Source organism: Berghia stephanieae, chromosome 8, assembly GCF_034508935.2.
Source record: "Berghia stephanieae isolate SIO BIC M18660-M18661 chromosome 8, UCSD_Bste_1.3, whole genome shotgun sequence".
Lineage (NCBI taxonomy): Eukaryota > Metazoa > Mollusca > Gastropoda > Nudibranchia > Aeolidiidae > Berghia > Berghia stephanieae.
In genome coordinates, this window is record NC_088367.1 from 33,735,307 (window position 1) to 33,758,223 (window position 22,917).

At 34.1% G+C, this 22,917-nt stretch overlaps 1 protein-coding gene across 1 annotated transcript; it reads right to left on the reverse strand.

The window, feature by feature from the left end:
* Positions 1 to 567: 567 nt before the first annotated feature.
* Positions 568 to 22,811, reverse strand: LOC144978549 (uncharacterized). Its single transcript, XM_078924763.1, has 18 exons — positions 22,648 to 22,811; positions 20,669 to 20,777; positions 17,608 to 17,755; positions 16,674 to 16,874; positions 15,966 to 16,059; positions 14,640 to 14,790; positions 13,506 to 13,635; positions 12,813 to 12,959; positions 12,091 to 12,154; positions 11,437 to 11,546; positions 10,826 to 10,972; positions 9,772 to 9,852; positions 8,461 to 8,596; positions 7,733 to 7,832; positions 6,300 to 6,400; positions 5,649 to 5,731; positions 3,992 to 4,070; positions 568 to 2,801 (listed from the first exon to the last, which is right to left on the reverse strand). The coding sequence occupies exons 1-18, from the start codon at positions 22,664 to 22,666 to the stop codon at positions 748 to 750; spliced, it is 3,954 nt and encodes a 1,317-aa protein (XP_078780889.1). The 5' UTR covers positions 22,667 to 22,811; the 3' UTR covers positions 568 to 747.
* Positions 22,812 to 22,917: the final 106 nt, after the last annotated feature.

A 22,917-nucleotide genomic window follows, 5' to 3' on the forward strand; every position in this document is an offset into this window, starting at 1 on the left:
TTTTTTTTTTTTAATATTTATTTATTTTTTTTTTTTTTAATTTTTATTTTTATTTTTTTTTTCTTTTATTAATTTCTCTCTCTCTCTCTCTTCTTTTCTGACCATCTACCTATCTATCTGCCTATCCATCTATCTATTTATTGGTGTATTCCACTTTACTATCGCATCGTTCCTTCGCGAAGATTCGACCTTCGCTCATCCAACAACCCCCCCCCCCCACCTCCGCCGTGACCCTTTCACCCCCCCCCCCCTACTGTTCCACTACAGCGTTCTACTACTACTACTACTACTACTACTACTACTACTACTACTACAACTACTACTACTACAACTACTACTACTACTACTACTACTACTACTACTACTACTACTACTACTACTATACTACTACTACTACTACTACCAATATGTCTTTTATCTTCCATTATAGTCTGGAAAGTTCTGTTCCCTGACGCTGACCTTTGCTTATCAATTAGATCACCCCCTGGGGCACCCTATCCTCTACCCACGCCACGCTAACATTTCATTCATACTGCAACCACCATTGAGTACAGACGATACAAGTTATTTTTCATTATATTTTATTTGTTTTCCACGTTTATTTGTGTATTGTTGTGCTGACGAAGGGTTTGTACCCGAAACGTCCATTGTCTGTTTTGTTCCCATACGAAGCCTTTCCATTTTCACTCTTTCGTTAGTATAAAGCTAAGCACTTGATTGGTGTAATTCATGAAAATTCCCTTATACTCAATCAAAATCATCAAGGTCAAAATCGAGGTCAAGGTCACTTATGTCAGCTGTTTTATGATCCGTGCTGGTTTTAATCTTGGAACTATTTTGCTGTTTTCTGAATTTGAATTGGGATAGGAATGGTAGATGAAGTCCTTTTTTCATTTCATTAAAACTTTCACCACCATAAGCAAAACCAGAAATATTTTCTGTTAATTTGTTTTTGTCAACACAACTTTCTGATGTTATAATTTCACTTTGCTTAACTAACTTTTTATCTTTTATTTTAGTTTGTCTACAGCTGGATAAATTGTCATTGTCAATATCATCATCGAATAAAGAACAACTGATGTTAATATTGTCCTTGAAATTATAAACACTTGTTGAACTCTCAATATCTTTGTCGAATATTGAATTCTCGTTTGCCATTGTGGTTGATAATTTCGATCTTTTCCCTTTCAAAACTTCAACATTAGCATTAATTTCTTGTTGACCTTTATTATTATCGATTAATTCATCACATTCTTTTTCCAACCTATTTTTGTTTTCATTATTGCATGCCATTTCTCCTGCAATATGTCTTTCATTATCATCATCTTCGCTTGAAAATTGAAATCTTGAAAGTTTACCGAGAGTTTTAGAAGATATTGATGTGTTTCTACTTTCATTTGTTTCTTTCGTCTCTTTGGGTATTGAATGTGATTTTTGATTATTTGATTTTTTATGAGGAGGTTTCTTTACACCAACATTTTTAGAATTATCCTCTCCAAAATCACAAAACTCGTCATTCGAAACTTCCATCTTTCTTTTTTTTCCACCTTCATCAAATAACTTGGAAGTTCTGGAATTTTCTTTCCTTTTCTTCTTTTCCTTTAGCTCCTTTATCATCGTAGGGTTCATTCCTCCATGATCTGTCTTTGAAGAAGTTGGAGGAAATTCATCTGAAAATTGTGAAATGTCTTCCTTTTCATTGTCATCCTCTCTCTTTTGAAATTGACTCAAATATGGTGATGATTCCAAACATGCCTGCTTTCCTTTTTCTCTCTCCTTAAGTAAATCCATATTCTTCTGAACACTGTGGACGACGCAATCTTGATTTGCCTTTTTCAGCATTTTAGAATTTTGTACAATAGAAGTGTAAGTTAACTTACCAGATAATTTGCTCTCTTGTTTAACATTATCTCTTGCCTTTGACCCAAATGTTTCCATAATTTTGTGTCTTCCTTGAATACATTTACCAATATTGCTCATATTTGTAGATGTCTCTCCTTCTATCAAGTCATTTTCTTGATCTCTAGCATCGTCAATTTTACTCATGTTATCTTCATCTCCTCTTGAACTAAACAGAGACATCTGTGATCTGACCGATTCAATCTGTGAGCTGAATGAAGTTTGAGACATTGTTTTACACGGACTGATAGTATTTGCTTCAAGAGGAGAGAAAGAAATATAGTCATCAATACTTGTGTCAGTTATGCCTGAAAAGTTTAACAAATTCAGCTTTTCACTTTTACATTTGTTTGTATTCATCTGTGCCTGAGTAGAGTGAGAAAAGCTGCCCTTTTTTATGTCAGACAAAGGTGAAGAATTAATAATGTTATTATCTTTCACAAATTTATGAGAGAGAGCTGCATCACAACAAATGGATGATTGAGATTGTGCTGGTGACTCTGGGACAACAGGAGCCTGGAAATCTGCTGGAGTAAAACAGTTTTTAGATTGCTGTGCAACCTGTTCAGAGGTTGAAGTTGTAGTTATGGAATGAACTCTAACCACATTGATTGTTTTAGATGTTGAGGATTCGACGTTTTGTGACATCGTGATGGGATGTGTCTTATGTTGTGTAGAGTTAAATTGTGATTGGGTCAAGTTAGTTTTATCATTCTGACATAAATCACTTTTGAATGATTTGTGCTTTGACAAATGTTGGGATGAACCAAACTTTGATTGTGTATCTCGTGGGTTTGACGATTTGTCACCCAAGTTTGATCTATCTCTGATTATTGCATTCCTTTCTTGCTCATCAATGTCAACAAGTTCTTCAAGGTCAAGTCGATGAAGAATTAATTTGGCTGAGGAATACACAGAAAAAGTATATATATCATTTGATGATTGAAAAATGGTTGAAAAATTTGTCAGCCAGGATTAAAAAGTGAGTAGTATTCATATAATAACAGCATGAAATCTAGTTTGTTTTTGCAAGTAATAAAATAGCTTAGTCAAGAAAAGATTTCATCCTCAAGACCATGATGGCAGAATGATATTATTTTTAATTTCTGCTTGAAGCGTTGAATCTTAAAATTCTTCTGATAAATGAAATTATGTAAAGTGGTTCACTTCCTACAAAACCAGTGTTGTATGTCACATTTAGTTTGATACATTTCTGATACTACATACATGTCCCTGGATGACCCATATTTTAATACAATTGAGAAAATTGATCATAACATTCACAGAAAACAAGGTTTGGAACAGCAGTTGTGTTCAGAAGAAGTTTGCGTGGCAATGTGGTCTTGTGGTATGACACTTGCCTTTGGATTGGAAGGTCCTGGATTCGAGTCCTGCTCTGAGCAGCGCATAGTTGAGTCCTTGGAAAAGGCTCTTTACTCACATTTTCTCATAATTATCAAGTGTAAAATGAGTACTTGGCCATTAACAGCATTGTCTCTGTCGGAAAAAAAGTGTAACATTGCCTAATAGGCATCACATCTCGTCCTATAGGTTAAGTGTTGCTACTGGCTAGGGACCCTTTGTAAAGCGCTTTGAGCTTGTTCAGCGGATATTGCACCATATACACGCTCAAGTTTTGTTTTCTTAAACAAAAAATCAAACTTGAAAATTTTAAAGAAGAAATTTGACTTATGAGTGATACATTTATTACAGTAACTCATTCTAAGCTATTTCTATAGGGGATTCTACTCTGGTGTACCAATGTCTGATGGTTTTTTTTTTACCTAAGTCATAAAAAATAAAGAAAAAGATTTAAGTAGGCATACAAAGGACTACATTCACGCTGTCTTTGTTATCGCTTCATGCTTTAATAAATATTTCAACAGATATTCATTCATTATTTCCATAATTTTTTTCCTAAATATTCATTACAACTGTGCTCGTAAGTACAAGAATCAACATATGATGTAAACTAGGTCCATATACAATGGAATACCTACAATTTGAATAAGAAAGTAATTTTAATGAGTTTTCAGATAAAATTACATTTTTTATAACCAAAGAGAAAAGTAAAACAAAAAATAAAACAAACCTTGTTCTTTGTATTCTTCATCAGCGTCCTTGGGAAAAGAAGTATGGAGAATATTGACTCCCCCTAACAGAGCAGATCCCTGTAGAAATTTATTATACTCTTCGTTATCACAGTACCAAATAAGGCAGAGAAAAGAGACAATGTAAAGTGAGGTTATCTAGGTTAACGTTATAACTGAGTTCATAGTAAACATAATGTTGATTCCATTTGTTGGCCATTATATATAATAAACACAAATGTCAGATCCTACTGGGTGAAAAAATGTTTTTTAAAAAGAGAAGGATGTGCACTTTAAGGTTTTGTAACTGCCTTAATAATTGCCTGTATCAAGGAAACAAAATATATGAAAATGTAAAGCAATATAATGTTAACAATTTGTGTTAAAAATGGTCAACAAAACATAAAAAGTTAATCCAAAAAAAATAAAATCTGACCGAAGTAATATTTGAACTCGGGACTTTCCTACTCAAAGTCTAACAACTTGACCACTACGCTGCAGAACTGCTTGGTCAATGGCAATATTTAATCATGACTTTCTTGAAGAATATTTTTTCACTTTGAATGCCTCCATTACTTTATCGTTTTAATTGTCAGTTGCTCATAATTATTATTTGTTTTGAATTGGCAAACTAATACAGATATATTGTTTATTGTAGTTTTGGACGGTGAAAATGTGGGTAACTGTTGATCAGAAGTTGAATCCAAGTCATATTCATAGGGGAACAGAAACAAAGCTTGTCTGTGCGTGTACTAGCACTCAGGAGGGGGGGGGGGGTCTCTTGGATTATTCGGGAGGCCCTCCGCGGGTCTCTCTAATCACTTCCAAAGAAAATTTTGAGCTTTTATAAGGTATAATATTCCCTAAAAGCACTTTAATAATATTGCAAGTCAGCAACAACATGTAAGATGAATCATGGTGGGCGCTATCACAATTTTTTTCGACTGGGACTATATGAAATGCTGTTACTGGCGAGGTACACGATTTACACCTCAGTATGGTAAGAAAATGTGAGTAAAGAATCTGAACCTTTTTTGCACAATCATGAGTGGGACTTGAATCAAGATCAGATGTATCATAAACAAGACCACAAAGCTGCCACTTGAAGATACTGATATACAAAAAAGAAACCAGATTATATTCCAAAATCCAGAAATATTTTCTCACTGATACAAATCTTTGCCAAGGGATAATAAGCAGTGATAGGATTAGATTCACATAGCAGTGTAGGATTTGGAATATGCTCTAGCTACATGGAACTTAAGGCTATAGAGAACCATAAATCTATTACTATCTTTTTGTGCGGCGATGTGGTCTTGTGGTACGACACTCGCTTTCAGATCGGAAGATCCTGGGTTCGAGCCTCGATCGGTGCAAAGTTGAGTCCTTGGAAAAGACTCTTTACTCACATTATCTCACCATACTCAGGTGTAAAATGAGAGCCTGGCCATCAACAGCGGAAAAAATTGAAATATCGCCTAACAGGTGTCGTGTCTCGTTCTACATGTTATGTGTTGCTGTGGTCAGGGACCCTTTGTAAAGTGCTTTGAGCACATTTAGTGGATATTGTGCTATATAAAAGCTCTATTTTTTGTGTATGTTTTTTTTTATGAGCTGTTTTCAATGGAAGAGTTTAAAACTTAGTCCAGCTATACCTACCTGCATGCTTGATTCCATCAATGACACAGCTATTACAGCATCTTGGATGGTTACTTCTTCTCGCAGCATCAATCTGGCATGGGCTGTAAGAAACATTATTGTAAAGTGGAATCTGATATATAAACAGGCCTCATGTGAAACACTTCTCACACACAACATTGAAGAGAGACGACATAAAATAAAGTTACAAACCAGAATTGCAGAAAGTAACAAAGTAATCCATATATTATGGAAAAATCCGAATTTGAAGAAAAAATAAATTTGTATCAACCCAAAATGCACAGTTTTTACTCTAATTTAAACGAATTATCCCTTTCAAATGCTTTAGGAGGAATGTAATGTAGGTCAAATTCACGCATTTCTGATTTTTTAAAAATTAAATATTTTTCATCACCTTTTCCCCAGAATTTTGCTTTAAAAATCTGAATCTGGAGGGGAAAAAATCTGAGATTTACCATATGTGGTTCCCCCCCCCCCCCCTCTCTCTCTCTAAAATTAAAAAAAAAAATTGTTACATATTAAATAAATCTGATTAAATGAAAGGATTAATAAACGTTCATTATCCGCCCATGGATTTGTGGAGAACCATCAGCAATGACAGATCTCTTGCTGTCAAGACAAATGATTTCCTACAACTGATTATCTTATTACCTTGAGACAGTCGTATCATACTCTGAAGTAATCTCATGGTGGTCCTGGCAGCATTACGAAGGTCAGCGGCTCTTTGAGCTGTGTAATAAGCCTGGAGAACTCTGCTTGGATAGAAGAAAACAAATGACTGTCATATGCATATTCATGTACCGTACATTCATTTTTATTTCACCTATCCAGTAGGAGAGGTCTAAATTTGACATATTACAATAATTTAATCCAATTATTCTGTTGAATTTGTTCTCATGGGTGCCAGTTTTCCGGTTCATGCCGGAATTCCGGTTTCGCGATATCTCGAAGTCAAATACCTCCGGTTTCGGTGTTTTGAGTAAAATAACCTAATAGCATCGGTAAAAATTCGAAAACGTTTCCATCACTAAATTTTTCAAAAAATGTTGAGGGAGTACCTCTGGTACTCTCTGTCTCTCTCTGTTATTTGGCTCCCCTAGAGAGAGACAACTACACTGTGAGTATTTCGCTATGTAATATAAGTTGGTTTTAAAATCAAATTAATTTCCTCATTGCGTCAATATGTTTGCTGTGTAATCATTTAATAATGGTATAAAAACGGTGATGAAATAAGAGTAAAGTTTAGGCCGCATTTTCAGTAGGTACATTTTCAGGTTTGGCAAAGTGTCGAGATTTTAGTTTCAGGTTTCAGCACTTCTTCCTACCCATGTATGGTGATGATCTGTGGACAGCAGGTTGCCCCCCCCCCCCCCCCCCCCACCCGCCCCCCATATTTCATGGGTGACAGTTTTTCAAAACAATAGTGACAAGTCACTTCACAGTGAAAAAAACTGCAAACAAACATCTCTAAAATGATCACCTACAAATGAAAAACAATTGACCAAGATATAAAATGGTTACAATGAAAAAGAAAAAACAGTTTCTTTTCCATAGGGATATATCTTATCTTATTTAATCATTCCATAGTATTATTGTTAGGTGTTTATTGTGGGGATATTAAATGGATTACAGACAAACTTCAATGGCTGTCACAACAATGAATACAATCTTTGTCATCGACATACCTCAAATATTTCAATCCAACATTTAGAAAATCCTAAAACTGGCTTATATATTTTCAAAATGTGAAAAGGAAACAAAGCTATCTCAGTTACACATAGTTTCGATATTGAAAAAACAAAAATAAACGGCATTAAAAATATAGATTGGTCAACAGATCAATAAGAAGGAAGGGAGTTAAAGATCACATCAAGACAAAGTAATCATTTACAACAAACACATATTTATTTGAGAATTTGAGTAAAGAGCCTTTTCCAGGGCTAAACTTTGTGCTACCCCAGATTGACTTGAACTAAGGACCTACAAGTCTTCAAGAGGATAAGTGTCATATCATAAGACCACAAATTCACACATACACACACACACACACACACACACACACACACACATTCTACACTTCTCACCGGCTAGCTGACGTTGTAAGTCTAGGATTTATCTCTTTGACTATGGTCAGGTAAGCGAGCATCTTCTCCATGGACCAAATCTCATTGCCATCACTTGATCCTGGTTATTGAGAGTGAAAATTTCAATAAACGAAACAATTAAATAGAATATTTTAAACAGATGGAGTCTGATTACACTTTAATAACATCTCATGATTTTCATCATTGCACTGAAGTTACTAATCTCTAGGTTAAAACAGGGTCTGCGTTCGAAAAGATAAATATTAGGAGAAAGTATTATATGTGAGATATTCAGTCCTTATGTAAGAAGATTGTAAAAGAAAAAAAAGCTTGTACAACTGTAAATAAATAAATCAATTACCCAATTAATTACTTAATTGACCAATTTAAAAAATAAATTCCTTTTATTCACCCTTAAGCTAAATATTTCTTAAGAGTTGATCTCTGGAAAAAAGAAATAGCCTAAGTGTCAAGTGCAGAGCAGTGCAGCTTGTGAGAAATAGGGGCCAAGTTTTTTGACCAAGCAAAAAAAAAAAAAGTAAGAGTGTAATGTCTTATCCCTCTCACCCCAAAATCATGCCCACATTAATATTTTTGTTTTAATTTGAGATAAGGCAAAGCCTTTTTCAAGCCGGCCATAAACAACGAGCAAATCCTGACAATGGTGAAGACTGAATGTCACCCAGCCATAATATATACTCACTTTAAAGACTAAAGTAAATCCAAACCTGTTGGGTGTTTATTTTCCAAAATGAACGTGGAAACAACTCTATCCCAAGCTTCATTTTGGCTGTCTAGTAGGACGAGAACCAGGTCAAAACGGGACAGAAGAGGGCTGCTAAGGGCAATGTTAACACAAAGACTCTGAAATGTTTCGAAGCCATGAACAAAAATTGGAAGATAAATAAAACACTTGTTATCATGGTAAAAATAATATTTTGAAAGGGTAACAGTAAGAAAATAAACATGAGCTTTTCTATTATACGCATCACTTTGTCCCCTGTTTTTGTAGGAAATATTTTTTTTTAAAATTGAAAATCACATTTGTACAGCACATGCTCAGTGCCTTTCACAAAGCTTTATTTGTTCCAAAATCGGGGCATGTAGAACCAATTTTCTCTTTTATATAGTGCAGTTTACCTATTAAGCATTATTTAAGTGCCAGCACTCTCAAAATATCCTTCACTGCCTGAAGAAAAATCTTCATTAATATCTAACTTGAGTTAGGTAATGTTTGTAAAGTGCCTTAACCAAGGACACAAAGTAAAAATCATTATCATCCATCCAGTCACTGAGACAATGACCATGTTCAACACTGTCTCAAAAATGGACACCATTCTGCTCATGGACCACCATGTTTCCTCTCTGAGTTTTTCTAAATGTATCCATTAGTTATATGTACGATAGTACAGTTTGCTATCAAGCCATCAATATGTGTGTCCATGGATTATCAAAACGTCGCACACATTTTTCATGCTATACACTTAGTCATTGGGATCCTGATAGCCAAGTGCTGGAGGAATCGCCTCTCAAGCAACGGGTCTGGAATGTATTATGGGCGAAATAGGTTGTTTTTTTTTCCTGATATCCCTTTCTACTCAATGGTCATTGCGCAGCTGGCCTATTAGATCGGGCAAAACGTATTTTGTGACAGACTAGCATCCTATCTAAATGGTAGCACACAATTCTGCCATCTTAAGGAAAAAGACTGTATGGCCTCTTATTACTAGTACACATACGGCCTTTTTCCTTAAGACAGCAGAATTACTGTTGCCTGTTTAACCCTAAAGAAATCAAAATAAACTCTGGCTCTAATGGGGCTCAGGATATGAAGGACAATAAACATTTGTTTTAGTCATCAAATACACACAGATGCCAAAATCTCTAATTTTTATAGACGAAATGCATCATAAGGACAAACTAAGTATAAGTTAAGAATATGCAGTTGGAGAAAAACAGGAAAAGAGTAGAATTTGGGGATGGGGGAGGGGGATTAAATCACAGAGCATTACACAAAAGTTTGGCCCTACCAGTCTTACCTCATTTGGATCATAATGGCCCTTGGGATTGGTTGCAGCAAGAACTGTCGTCCTGGTATTCAGTTTGCAGACCAAACCAGCCTTGACAAGGAAATATAAATGCATTGAGTTCTGACCTATTGCAAGCAATGTCTTGATAATATGATAATTCCACAATCCAAAAAGATATACTGTACCGTGTGAGTGTAGCATAATATATGTCCAAATAATCTGTTCTTTAAGTCTAGTTCTCACTAACTGCATAAAAAATATAGAAAGACCATTTTGACCAAGGTTTCAAAACCTCTTAAATGACTTCTGCATTCTTGTTAGTTTCAGAAAATATTACTTAAATAAAGGTCATATTTTGCCCTACTTCCTTGTAACAAATACCGTGCTACTGACAGGATTCGAACCTGGGATCTTCAAGGCTGGAATCCAAGAACTTAGCCACATTGCCTTTAAACTTTGTAAAGAAAGATAAAACAAAACAATGAAACCGTCAGGATTTGAACCCTGAACCTTTTGGCCCAGATTCCAGTGTCTTAATTGCCCGACAACAGTGTCTCAATGATTGGGTAGCTGGGTCTAATTTAGATTTGTGGAAGAGTACTTTGACAGAGATGAAAGTTGCATTTGGTGCAGTGCCAGACAATAAAGAATTAAAACTACAAGAAAAACTCAATCCAACCCAACCATGTGGGGAATTTGAACCAAAGACCATCTGATTTCTAGGCAGATGTGCTTACTATTGTACAATGAGTCAGATGCTTTGTTTACCACTACACTTAAATTTGCCAATCAAGTTCAAGTCACCAAGGATTTGAAAACACCGCTAAACTAACATTTTAAGGGGTATATGGATGATGATTATAAAAGTGGACAAAAAAAAAAACCCATCCATATTTCAACATCAAATATGATAAACTTTTCAAGAGAAGGATTTTCACAACTAATTATATATTATTTAGCATTTGTCACAGTCTTTTCATGTGTTTGCAATGCAAACCACTGCATAGTGTAATAACTGATTAATTGTGATTTAAAAGTAGTTGATAAAATTCCCCATAATGACCTTTGCCACACTGATAGTTTGCTGTTCCATCGCTTCGTGGATGCTGGTCTTGTCATGTTCTTTGATGGAGTTGAACTCATCAATGCAACATATACCTCTATCTGCTAGTACTAAAGCACCAGCTTCCAACTGCCACTCTCCTCCATCCTGGAATGAAGATGAAAAAGAAATGAATTTTTTCGTACCCAATGAGCTAGAATTAAATGTATAATAGAAGCTCTTTGCTTCATGTATTGACTAAACTTCCCCACCACATTTATGCAACTTCACATTATGCTCTCCTTCTCAACGTTTAAGATCAATTGATCACAATTCCTTTTAACTGACACCCCCCCCCCCCACCTTCAAAAGGTCCAAAATAGCCATTAATGTTACTATTAATATTTTCAATATCATTATTATTATCATCATTATTATTATTATTATTATTATTATTATTATTATTATTATTATTATTATTATTATTATTATTACTATTATTATTATCATCATCATTATCATTCTAGTATACTAGTTCTTTTACGACTATTACCAATAGTATTATCCCTAAACACAAGCACCCACATATATTCAAATACAGTGTAGGATGCATTTAAATCTATTGACTATACCTTCACGGCAGTTACAGTAAGCCCAGCACTGGTACTGCCAATGCCTGCAGTCAAGACAGATCTTGGCATCAATTTGGACGCGTACTTTAAAAACTGGGACTTGCCTGTACCTGAAAATGACAATGCACAATATTAAGATCGAATTGTGTTAATTATTCTCTGATATAATGAGGAAAACTACTCATAAATGGTCTTTCCAGGGCAGGTCGTCAGATAATGTTAACAGCTGCATTATATATTAAAGCAATGGCAACAATAACAATGATGTAATAGCTTACATTGGAAGTCTACTTAACCTGTATCAAATTCAGATCTACCACAGGCAACAAACAAAAATCTGCAAAAATACCCATTTCAAGAAAAAAAAAAATTATATCAACCTTAAAGAAAAAGCAGGATTTCCACCTTTTTCTCTCTGAAAATCATTTTGAAATGATTTAGAGAAGATAGACTGTCATTCAAGCTGGTCACATATCAATTTTTCTTCTCTTCAAGAGCATTTTTTTCCAATTTATTTTCATCTAATATTTCGTTTCAAAATTACATTTTAGAGGAGGAAATCCAAATTCAACAAATTGTTGGCTCCAAAAAATGTTTTTTTTAAATAGACCCTTTAAATATGTATACTGTATAAGAGGTATGTGTGAAAATTACCTGGATCTCCAACCAACAACAAGTGTATCTCTCCACGTTCAGTGGCTCCAGTCTCATCATGTCGCTTCAAGAAATAGAATTGATATGAATTGTATCAAAATGAGAGTGCACATGGTCTAGAAATATATAATGTTAAATGAAAAGGCCATGGATAATATCAATGAACAATAAAAAGTGAACATCTTTGTGAATCATTCTCTGTTCAGCCAACCATGATGGCAAAAGAAAATCAATATTCGATGTCAGATGAATTTCAGCTACGTTGTAAATTATTCTATTATTAAAGGTTTACTTTCATTAAAATGAGAGCGTAAAAATCACTTTATGTTAAGGAAAGTGGAAGACAGGACATGTCAGCGAGGACTGGCTGGTGAAGCTGCACTCATGTATCCTCCATGACCTTTACGTTAAGGAAGGTGAAGTAAGGTGAAGCATATTATTATATGTTATAATTATTAAATGAGCATAGAAAAATAAAAAATAAAAAATAAATGGATGAATAATGAATGAATGAATGAATATATAAAAAGAGCAAAATAAGTTTAAATTCCTTGCTCATACGTATTTTTCAGATTTCTATGTCACTCCAGGACCAAAATGAGATGCTAACAGCTTTGGGAGTTAAATTCATCATACACATTATAGCCTTGGTAGATTTTTAACAATTTTAATTAAAGATATAAAATTGTTAGTTTACAAGCCATGCAATGGATAAAACTTACCTGCACTCCACCAGCTAACACCAAAGCCACAGCCAGCTTGACAACATACAATCCATATACTTGAGGACACAGACTGGATAAAATCTCATTGCGAGCACAAAGTGGTTTCCTTTTATGCGAAGACCAAAAAGACATCACTTCGTCTTTCTGAATGAAAAACAGTAAAAAGATTTAGAGATCAAACCCAAAGTGCAGGCCAAATGCGTTCAATAAAGATGAAAAAAACAATTGGTATGAAAGAAGTATTTAGGCATCAATGTCAGATCGCCACTGAAATAAAATCATTTGCAGCTTTCTTTTGCTTCAATGATAAATTTGATAGGGAGACAAGTTCTGAATTTTTTTTATCCGAAAAGAGTTTTATTTTGATTATGATGTTTTTCTTAAAAATATGAGCATCCCTAAATGTCTTTGTTTCACATACATCCTTCAACATAACACCTGAATTGTGGATATCCCTCTCATAAAACTAAAAACAGTGACAATTTATCTTTAAGTTTTGGTGATAAGGAAATCCAAGATGACCTCCTTCATCATAGCAATGACATTTTATCATTCATTCTTATTTTCATCATTTACCATTTTGTGATCTACCCGCTTGTAATACACATATAATAGTGCTAGTTTTGTTGATCACAATTCAGGGATATTCAATTGTAAAAAGTCTTGTTGACATTGTGGTCAATACTTTACCATTTCCTGTGTCAGAAGGACCTGATTCCTGTGCTCGTTTGTGACCAGCACATGATTGGCCTGAAGCACAATGTCCACATCACAATGACTGTCTGCAATGGATGGCTTCCATCTTTGTCTTATGATTCCACTGAAAATTATTGAAATAAATCAAGTTAATACACAGCGCCCAACTTTTATGAGAATAAAAACAGAACACCCAGGCATAGACAACCACCTTAGCCCAAAACTGCACTAGTCTATATCAATAATCCTCAAGAATGTCAAGTTAGGTTATAGAATAGATTGATATTGCATTGCAATAGTGGGAGGGTAAAATGGTCATGGATGTAATGCAAATGTTCCTTCTTGAAGCTCGAAGAACAAAATTAACAAAAATCAAATGGAATTTTAAAAATTAAATTATATTGAAGCTTCCATTCCCCCTGACTATTGTCGTCCATGGTCGTGGATGTTAAAGTGATGATTTTGGGGTGGAAGCTGAGCTGCTCTTTTTGTTGTTTTTGTTTATTCAACCTCAAACCAGTTACAATTTTACTTTGAAACTCGGCCATAATATTCAGATGTCACAAAAAATGCACTGACCACAATGGAAATCAGCATAAACATTTTCTATTTTTAATTTGCAAAACGTGTAAGATTTTTTTTTTAATCTGAAAATTTTTTGTGTGTTCAACAACATCGCTTGTATAACCCCAAAGGTAGATTTCAAAGTATCAGATATAAAACTAATAAAGGACACACCATTTATTTCTCATTGGTGTGAGTCATGGTTAGCAGGTCAGTCTAGAAAGCTGATTTACCCTCTGTACATCAAACAGTATAAGGATGAATCGCCCTAGCTGGCGTTTAGGTGGTAGAAAAAAGATTAGCACTTTAAAGATTAGCATTTTAAAAAATAATAATAAATAAAATAAAAAAAGACAAATTGCCACTTTTTGAGGACAATAAAGATTTATTATTATTATTATTATTATTATTATTATTATTATTATTATTATTATTATTATTATTATTATTGTTACATAAACTTGTATACAATCTGGGTACTGAACCAACAGACTAGAGAAAACGGCTAAGTGTTTGTGATGAGCTAAAGGGAGAGGGGGGAACCATGTTATAGTAACTTCTTACCAGATAGTAACATCGTCTCCAGGCTTGCAGGCATCCACCAAATCATCTTCCAGGACAACCCACATGGATCGAGGAATGTTTCCCATTGCTAGACGTTGTACTTGTTCTTGGATCTTTATTTCTTGATAATTGTGACAGCCTTTGGCAACGACTAAAATAGGAGAGGAAAATATGGATAGAAATATGTCTAAAAGTTTAAAACAAAAGAATTTTACCCAAAAAGGTAAGAAAGTATGTACACACAACTCCGTTTTTCCATTTTTATGAATCATTAACTTCATCTTCTTTATCCTACCAGGCAAACAGAACTGAAATCCTGAATGACATTTTGTGCTTAGTATTTTGCTCTTTTTTCGATGGTGTTTTATTCATATTTGTTCATTAGTTTGTATTTAGGGGTTTTCCAGTGTTGCAACACTCTTAGGTTATTTCAGCAATTGTAAAAAGGTAAATTAAAGAGTCAAAGGATTTAGATAAAGCTTCCAAACACCTAAGAAAACAAAAAGTAGGAAAAAGAAGCAAGGCCAATAATATGAGAATTTGATCTAGGAGAAGTATATCTTTGTCTGAAAGGCCCTCTCTGACACTGCCATAAGAACTCCGCCAAAAGGGATACATCTAAATGATTACATAGGAAATATTATATCAAAGGACTTATCAATAACAAAATATATAATGGATTTGCAGGAAATAAATATTGCCTCTCACAAACAAAACAAAAAACTCCATCAGTTTCCCTTTCAAATGGTCTCATTCACCAGTATAGACACAAATCCGAATGGAATGTAACCTACCAAAATGAATCATATAATTCATTTAATGATGTCTCTTTGGTAAAAAATGCCCGCAAAAATATGAGGATGACTGGAAAAGAAATGTTGTAATCTAACTCAGTCAATTCTTCAACAAAGCCAATTTCAATCAAATCATCATAAGATTGCTAGTTTGTTTGGGTTTTTTGTTTTTTTTTGTAATAGTTGGCATTTACCAGGAATGTAATACACTCACTGTTTAAATAATATTGATATTGTCTAGCACATGTTTTCTCCAACCCCCCCCCCCCCTTCCCCCAATCTCCTCCGCTGTCACGTTAGTCTACTTAAGAGTGTTACAAGGCACATCTTTTTGGTCACCTTGTTCAAATCATAATCTGGATTGATTAATTCAGAAAATGCCCAAAATAATGGAAGTGACAGATTATTTTTATTAGATGGGTATTTTGTTCTGGGACAAAATTACAGATGACCCATTATAGCAATCATTACAAAGGCATAAATGATTATCTTTATTTAATCAATTTTTTTTCGCTTCAACAAATAAACTTACCTGTGTCTTCAACAGGTATAAAATCATTTCCATTGCAGTCATCACTCCTGCAAACAGATGGCTTGTTCAGACTGTTGTACATTTCAAAATCTGCCTGAATTAGAATTATTAAAGAAAAGACATGGTGATGGTGGTGGTGGTGGTAGTGGTGGTGATGATGATGATATTGATGTTGATGACAAAGACAAGATAGTTAATCATAATATCGGCCAGCAAGGATTTTGTGATAATTGGGAGTTATGGCTGTGGCAAAGTTAATAAAAACAAAATTATAGACTAAAACTCTAAGTAGGCAAACTATATATTATATAATTGATGTTAGGAAGCAAATTTGAAACAATTACAAATATCGGAAAGAATTCTAAAAATTGTCCTTCTCCCCCTTCATTCATCCCCGAAAGTTATTGAAAAAAAAAAGAAATAAGAAGTATAAACCATTCTTAAACACACACTGTTGAAAATCCAAAAACAAAAGAAATGACAAAGTAGTCAGAGAAACTATTTTTAAATATCCCTGACTTTGGGATAATCTAAATTTCTAGCTAGTCTTGAGTAGTATTCTCACTGCCTTCACTTTGCCTGTGTGAATATAATTTTCAAGTTTGAATGACGTTAGTACACTTACCATTTTCTCCCTAGTGATGTCAAAGTCATTAATCTAATCAAACAACATACTTCCAAATTCCAAAAATAAAAACACCTTCTTACCTGTACAGTTACCACAGACCTACAGCGAGAGCAAAGAAAATCTTTCTCTTTCTCAAGCATCCTAATCAAAGAAGTTCTTATCACTGTGCCTGTTACAGAAAGAAAAGTCATGTTGTCTCCTGTCCTTGGGATTGTGGTCCGAGTCAACTCTGGACAAGTGGGTAATGACATCACACGAACGTGGACATTTTTTTTTATTGCCTGAAAAATATAAAAAAGTAGATACAACAATATTTCTTTCAAACCAATATTTTTTTTTCCTGGTAAATGTCTTGGAGTACTTGACTGATCTGCACTTTGTTAAGGATTCGTCCATCTGTATGTTTTAGAATGAGTCTATGTATGGTGTGGATGTGTGTGTGTGTGTTGTGTGTATGTGCGTGTGCATATTTGACAATGTGTTCATATATGAAGGCAGATCCTCAAATGTTTTGAAATATAATAAAAGCATATTTAAAAAATAAATCTGAAGAATGACATGTCTATCATATTTTGTCACTTGTCTGCCTTCTTGATACCACACACACACACACACATACACACACACAAACACACACACACACACACACACACACACATATATATATATATATATATATATATATATATATATACATACATATATATATATATATATATATATATATATATATATATATATATATACATACATATATATATATATATATATATATATATATATATATATATATATATATATATATATATATATATAATATATATATATATATATATATTGTCCTCAATGCCAGGCATAACAACCACAGTAATATCATTGCATGAAGTGCGGAGATGAAAACAAAATAAGGGTCATAGTATTTATACTTGTCAGACAAAACAAAGTTGATATCAAGATTATCATCAACACCATCACAGTGGTCAATAAAATTACTTTCAACTAAAGTAAACAAACCTTTCTCTGTGTTAAATTGTCATTCGACTGGTTTTTGATAGCTGACTGTGCTGTTATCAAAGCCTCATCAAAAATGGAAAGCATGAAAAGGGGCTGGGTTAAAAGCAGTTCACAGAAGTCCATGCTGCTCTCAAATAAAGAAGATGCACTGCAAATTAAAAAAAAAAGATACAGTATCAAAATATAACAAAACACAAAACATGAAAACAAAAACAAAAACAACAAAACAACATAAAATTGATCTCATTGATAGATAATGTTTGAATCTGATTGTATTATGTATTTACAATAATGAAAGCAATATGAAATAAAAGGTCATGAAAAAGAAGCTAAATTGCATCCTTCTTCCACATCTATTCCATTTTTTTATAAAAATAATTCAGACAAGGTTATAATGATTCATATTGATAATATAGTTGATTAAAATTTTGTATATTTAAAAAAGAAGCCTTTGGGCGATGCAAAAATTTGTATAGTAATTCAAAACATAATTTACTATACAGATAAATAATATTCTATTGGATATAAAATGAAAAGTCTTCTTTCTAGGATTAATTTATTTTTCTCTGTCATTTTAAAAATATCATTTTTTCTGTTTCATTCTGTTTTGTGTACCACCGATGGTATGAAATCTTTTTTTAACAACCAAGTCATTTGTATACAGTGGTCACTACACAGCCAGTTACTCTTGTTTACATACATATGCATGACAAAGTGACATAATCTAAATCGATTTCTAAAAGAACAGATGCACCTCTAAGTGGAATGGGGCTTAAAATGAAATCAAATGGTTCCGATGCCCCATTTTGAAAATGCTGAGACACAAGCAAAATAAAAACATACACAAAAAACATTTTTTAAAAACTTGGTTGAAATTGAATTAGCAATCAGTACTTACTTGGAAAAGCATACTCAGACATCGAAAAGACAAAGCGGGGTAAAAAGAGTGGCCAGAAAATAAAATTACTGAACTCACTACAAATAAAATAATAAAGAATTGATAAACTGGTAAATGCAATGACGATGTGACCTGGGATAACAAATCAGTTTGTTATGACGATTACAAAACTCGGTATCATACAGAAACCATAATAAACAACAAAGGCAGGTACCCCACTGAGACCAATACAACATTATGGAAATGTAAAAATTGTAACACACACTCAAATGACGAATAAACTTACAACTCGTTCAGTCTAGAAACACATGCGCATTCAATATTACAACATCAACCATTCCATCACTTGACTCCTCATTTAGCCCAAAGGCAAGCAGTCCCAAACATTGATTAGTTTCACATCCAGAAATAGCAGAAAAAAGTTCTCAAAATATACATGAACTAAAAAACTTGAGAAAGAAAAACAATTTTCGTGAAGTTTGTGTTAACTTTCAATGTATTAGAAATAAAGTCAGCAATTTTGCAATTTTAGTTGACAGCATTAAGCCTGATACAATAAATTGGATGTGAATTATAATTCACAACAGATCAAAGAAATAGTGAAATATTTTCAGAAGTATATCAAACAAATGTATTCAAGAAAGACAAATAAATATGGAGTGGTGTCTCATAGCTGCAAATGACAACCTCAATGCAAATGAACTTAAATTAGATGACGAAATAGATTGTGAATTAGTATGGGTTGAAATAAAAGTTAGAAACAACGCCATTATTGTAGGATCGTATTATCGGCCCCCAAATTCCACAATAGGAAGGATGAACAGATTGGAAAAATCAATATCTAAACACTTAGCTAAAAAAGAACGACACATTATAATCGGAGGGGATTTCAACCATCCCCACATTTGTTGGGAGACGGAGACCAACACTGTATTTCCAAGCTTCAACGAGGCAGCACAACATAGAACTTTTCTTGATATACTAGCGGAAAACACATAAGAACAACTTCAACACCAGCCAACACGAAATCATAACACATTAGACCTCTACATCATCAACAACCCAAGCCTGATTAAAACTTCTGACACTATTCCCTGTCATGACATTGTGTAGAAACATGAAAAGGAGAAGATTATATCTTTATCACAAAGCAAATAAAAATGCTTTAATTGAAAAAATTTGAGACTTTAGTGAAATGATAATATCCTTGAAAACAGGAAATGTTGAATAAGTATGGGATATGCTTAAAAATGGCCTTAAGAACATTATATGTGGAATGAGGTGCCACCAAAACTCAAAACAAAACCATCACCGATGGATTAATGCCAATCTAAGAAAAAAAAAAGAAGAAAAAAGCACAAGCTGTTTGTAAAGGCAAAAAACTCCCAAAGCAAATGTGATTGAGACCACTATCAGGAATTCAAAGCAACAACGCAGGGAGAAATAAGATGGGCACATTGGGACCATATTCACGACACACAAAAGAACTCTATGAAAAACAGAAACAAAAAGCGCTTCTGAAACTACAGCAAAACAAAGCAAAAAGATAGTTTGGGGGTAGCATTGCTGAGACACAATTACATCAAGATACCGTGACTAAAGCAGAAATTCTTAACAATCAGTTCAAATCTGTAGTCACACGCAATGACTCTAACTCTCAATGAGACCACCACCAGAAACGATTTATCCCTAAATAGAAGAACTGGAAATCAATAGAGATGGAGTGCTGAAGCTACTTAAAACCATACAAGAACAACAAAGCAAGAGGACCAGACAACATCCCAAATCACATCCTAAAACATTTTGCAAAAAAGGTCCTTTATACAAGTGGCTTACATCATTTCTGATGCAAAGAACACAGCAAGTTATTATTGAAGGTTCATCATCATTGTTCTGTCAAGTCAACTTGGGAGTCCACAATGGACAGTTCTAGGTCCGATACTCTTCCTCTGTCACATAAATGACCTTCCCCAATCTGTAGCATCTCAAACAAAACTCTTTGCAGACAACAGTCTTCTCTAGACACATCAATCACCATCAGACCAGTTTTCCCTGCTACTAAAACATTTTAAAGTTAAACGATCTCACAAGCACGTTAATATCAATATGATGCAGCGACCACCATTCTACAGTTGTAAATAAACAATTATCTGTAGAACATACTTTACTGTAACCGAAAAATAGTCCTCTTCATCTTCTTCACAAAGTAACTCCTGTATGTCAGTTTCATGGAAGGATGTCAGATAATTCTTTAAGGCCTCTATGAAACCATCTAGAAAAGATAAATTATATTTTTATAACCTTGATATAGATAAATAGACAAGAAAATGAATAAATAAATGTATGATAAATAAATTTGAAAAGTGTTAAAAATTGAATAATATCACTTTGATTCCAAGTGAACAAGCCAGTATTTAGTCACTGGAGTGGCACCTGTACTGTACATGTGGAATTTCAGCCGACAATTTAATCATGGCAAATAATTAGCCTACCTATCAGTGCCTTCCTGAAATATTTTAAAAATTAGAAAACAAACTGATGGGAGATAATTGAATGAAATATAAGTTGAATCGGACAACATTGAAATTGAGGCATTGGTAAAGGAGCCACTAACGCTTTAATTACACAGAAACTGAGTTGCCACCTTGGATGTAGTAAATAGCAGTAAATAGTAGTTCTGGAGTCGGGGTGGGGAGAGGGAGGGGCAAGGCATGGCATGGCAGAGAAACTTAGCTAAAAAGAGAAAACTGAGAGAGAGAGAGAGAGAGAGAGAGAGAGAGAGAGAGAGAGAGAGAGAGAGAGAGAGAGAGAGAGACAGAGAGACAGAGAGAGGGAGGGAGAGGTTGAGGGAAATGGGGGGGGGGGGGGGGGAGAGGGTTGTTGACCATCTTCTTTATCAATCTCACACAGTCGTATCCGGTTTAAGGTACGTGGAAGATTTTTTTTCTTGTTCTTCTCTTTCTTTATTTCTTCTTTTCTTTTTTGTTTTGACAATCTTCTTCTTTATCTGCGACATTGGTATCAGGTTTAAGGTAAGATTTTTTTTTTTAAATGATCACTAACTACTAACATGACACGTTTAAAAATGATAAATCGCAACATTTTTTTAAAATTGGATATATATTATTGGTTGCTAGAAATAATTCAGGTACAGATAAAAAAAAATTGGGCATTGGTAAAGAAGAGAGGTCCCTGTCACCATCTTGCTTTGTTTACACAGAGACCGTGGCCAGAAGGTATAAAGTGTTCCAAGACTAAAAATTAGCAAATGTTTTTTCTTCTTTACCTGAAATATTTCTAGCAACCAAAAATATAGCCAATTTTTTTTTAAATTTTGCCTTTTATTTTTATCATTTTTAAACGTCCCTTTTTTTTCTTTTTTTTTAATCTTACCTTAAACGCGAAAGAGAAAAACGGAAAAAAAAAATCAACCTGATACTACTGTGTCAGATTGATAAAGAAGATTGTCAACAACACCTGATCTCTCTCTCTCTCTCTCTCTCTCTACTCTCTCCCTCATTTTCGTCTTGTTGGTAAGTAAGTTTCTTTGCTATGCTATGCCTTCTCCCTCCCTCTCTCCACCCCCGACCCCAGAACTGCTATTTAATACAGCCAACGTGGTGACTCAGTCTCTGTGTAAAAAAAAAACAAAAAACAAGATTGCGGCTGGGACCTCTCCCACCAATGCTAAAAAATGGCTAATTTTTGGCCTTTAAACATTTTAAATTTAATCTTTAAACCATCTGGTCGCGGTCTCTGTGTAAACAAAGCAAAATGGCGACCGGCGACAGGGACCTTTCTCTTTCGCCAATGTCGAAATGGCATCAGAGTCGGAGAATTGAGACAAATCACTAACTTTATTAATTTGATTCAGGAGTCAGGAGAACTGATGGCAACATTCAACAATAATTCAACTTATATTATTATTCCGTTCTTAGTATTTTTGCGGCTAATGACTACTAAGTTACTTAGGACTTCAACTTCAGTCAGTGACTTGCAATTTAGACTTAGACTTAGACTCTAAAAGTCTAAGTTAGAGAGTTAGAAGTTAGTAGAGTCTAAAAAGTCTAAGTCTAAGTTAGACTGAGTACGATTACTACATAGTTCAACCTCTAGCATTTGCAAAAGAAAGAAAATCCTACCTTTATATTTATCAGCCATAACTATCTCATTTCTTAAACGTCGAGTTGTAACATACAGTTGCTCTTATTCTGTATGACTGTGAGAATGAGAGATTTTTTTAAAGATTTTGTTCTTCCCTCCGTATCCAAACAATAACAAATGGAATAGCAACTCTTTCTTGTTTCAGAACCACAAAGAGTTAAGTAGAGATTCTACACAATTTAAATGGAAATGCGTGGCTTTGGTGGTGAATTTTTTTTTTTTTTATTTAATTTTTTTTTACTCGTGCA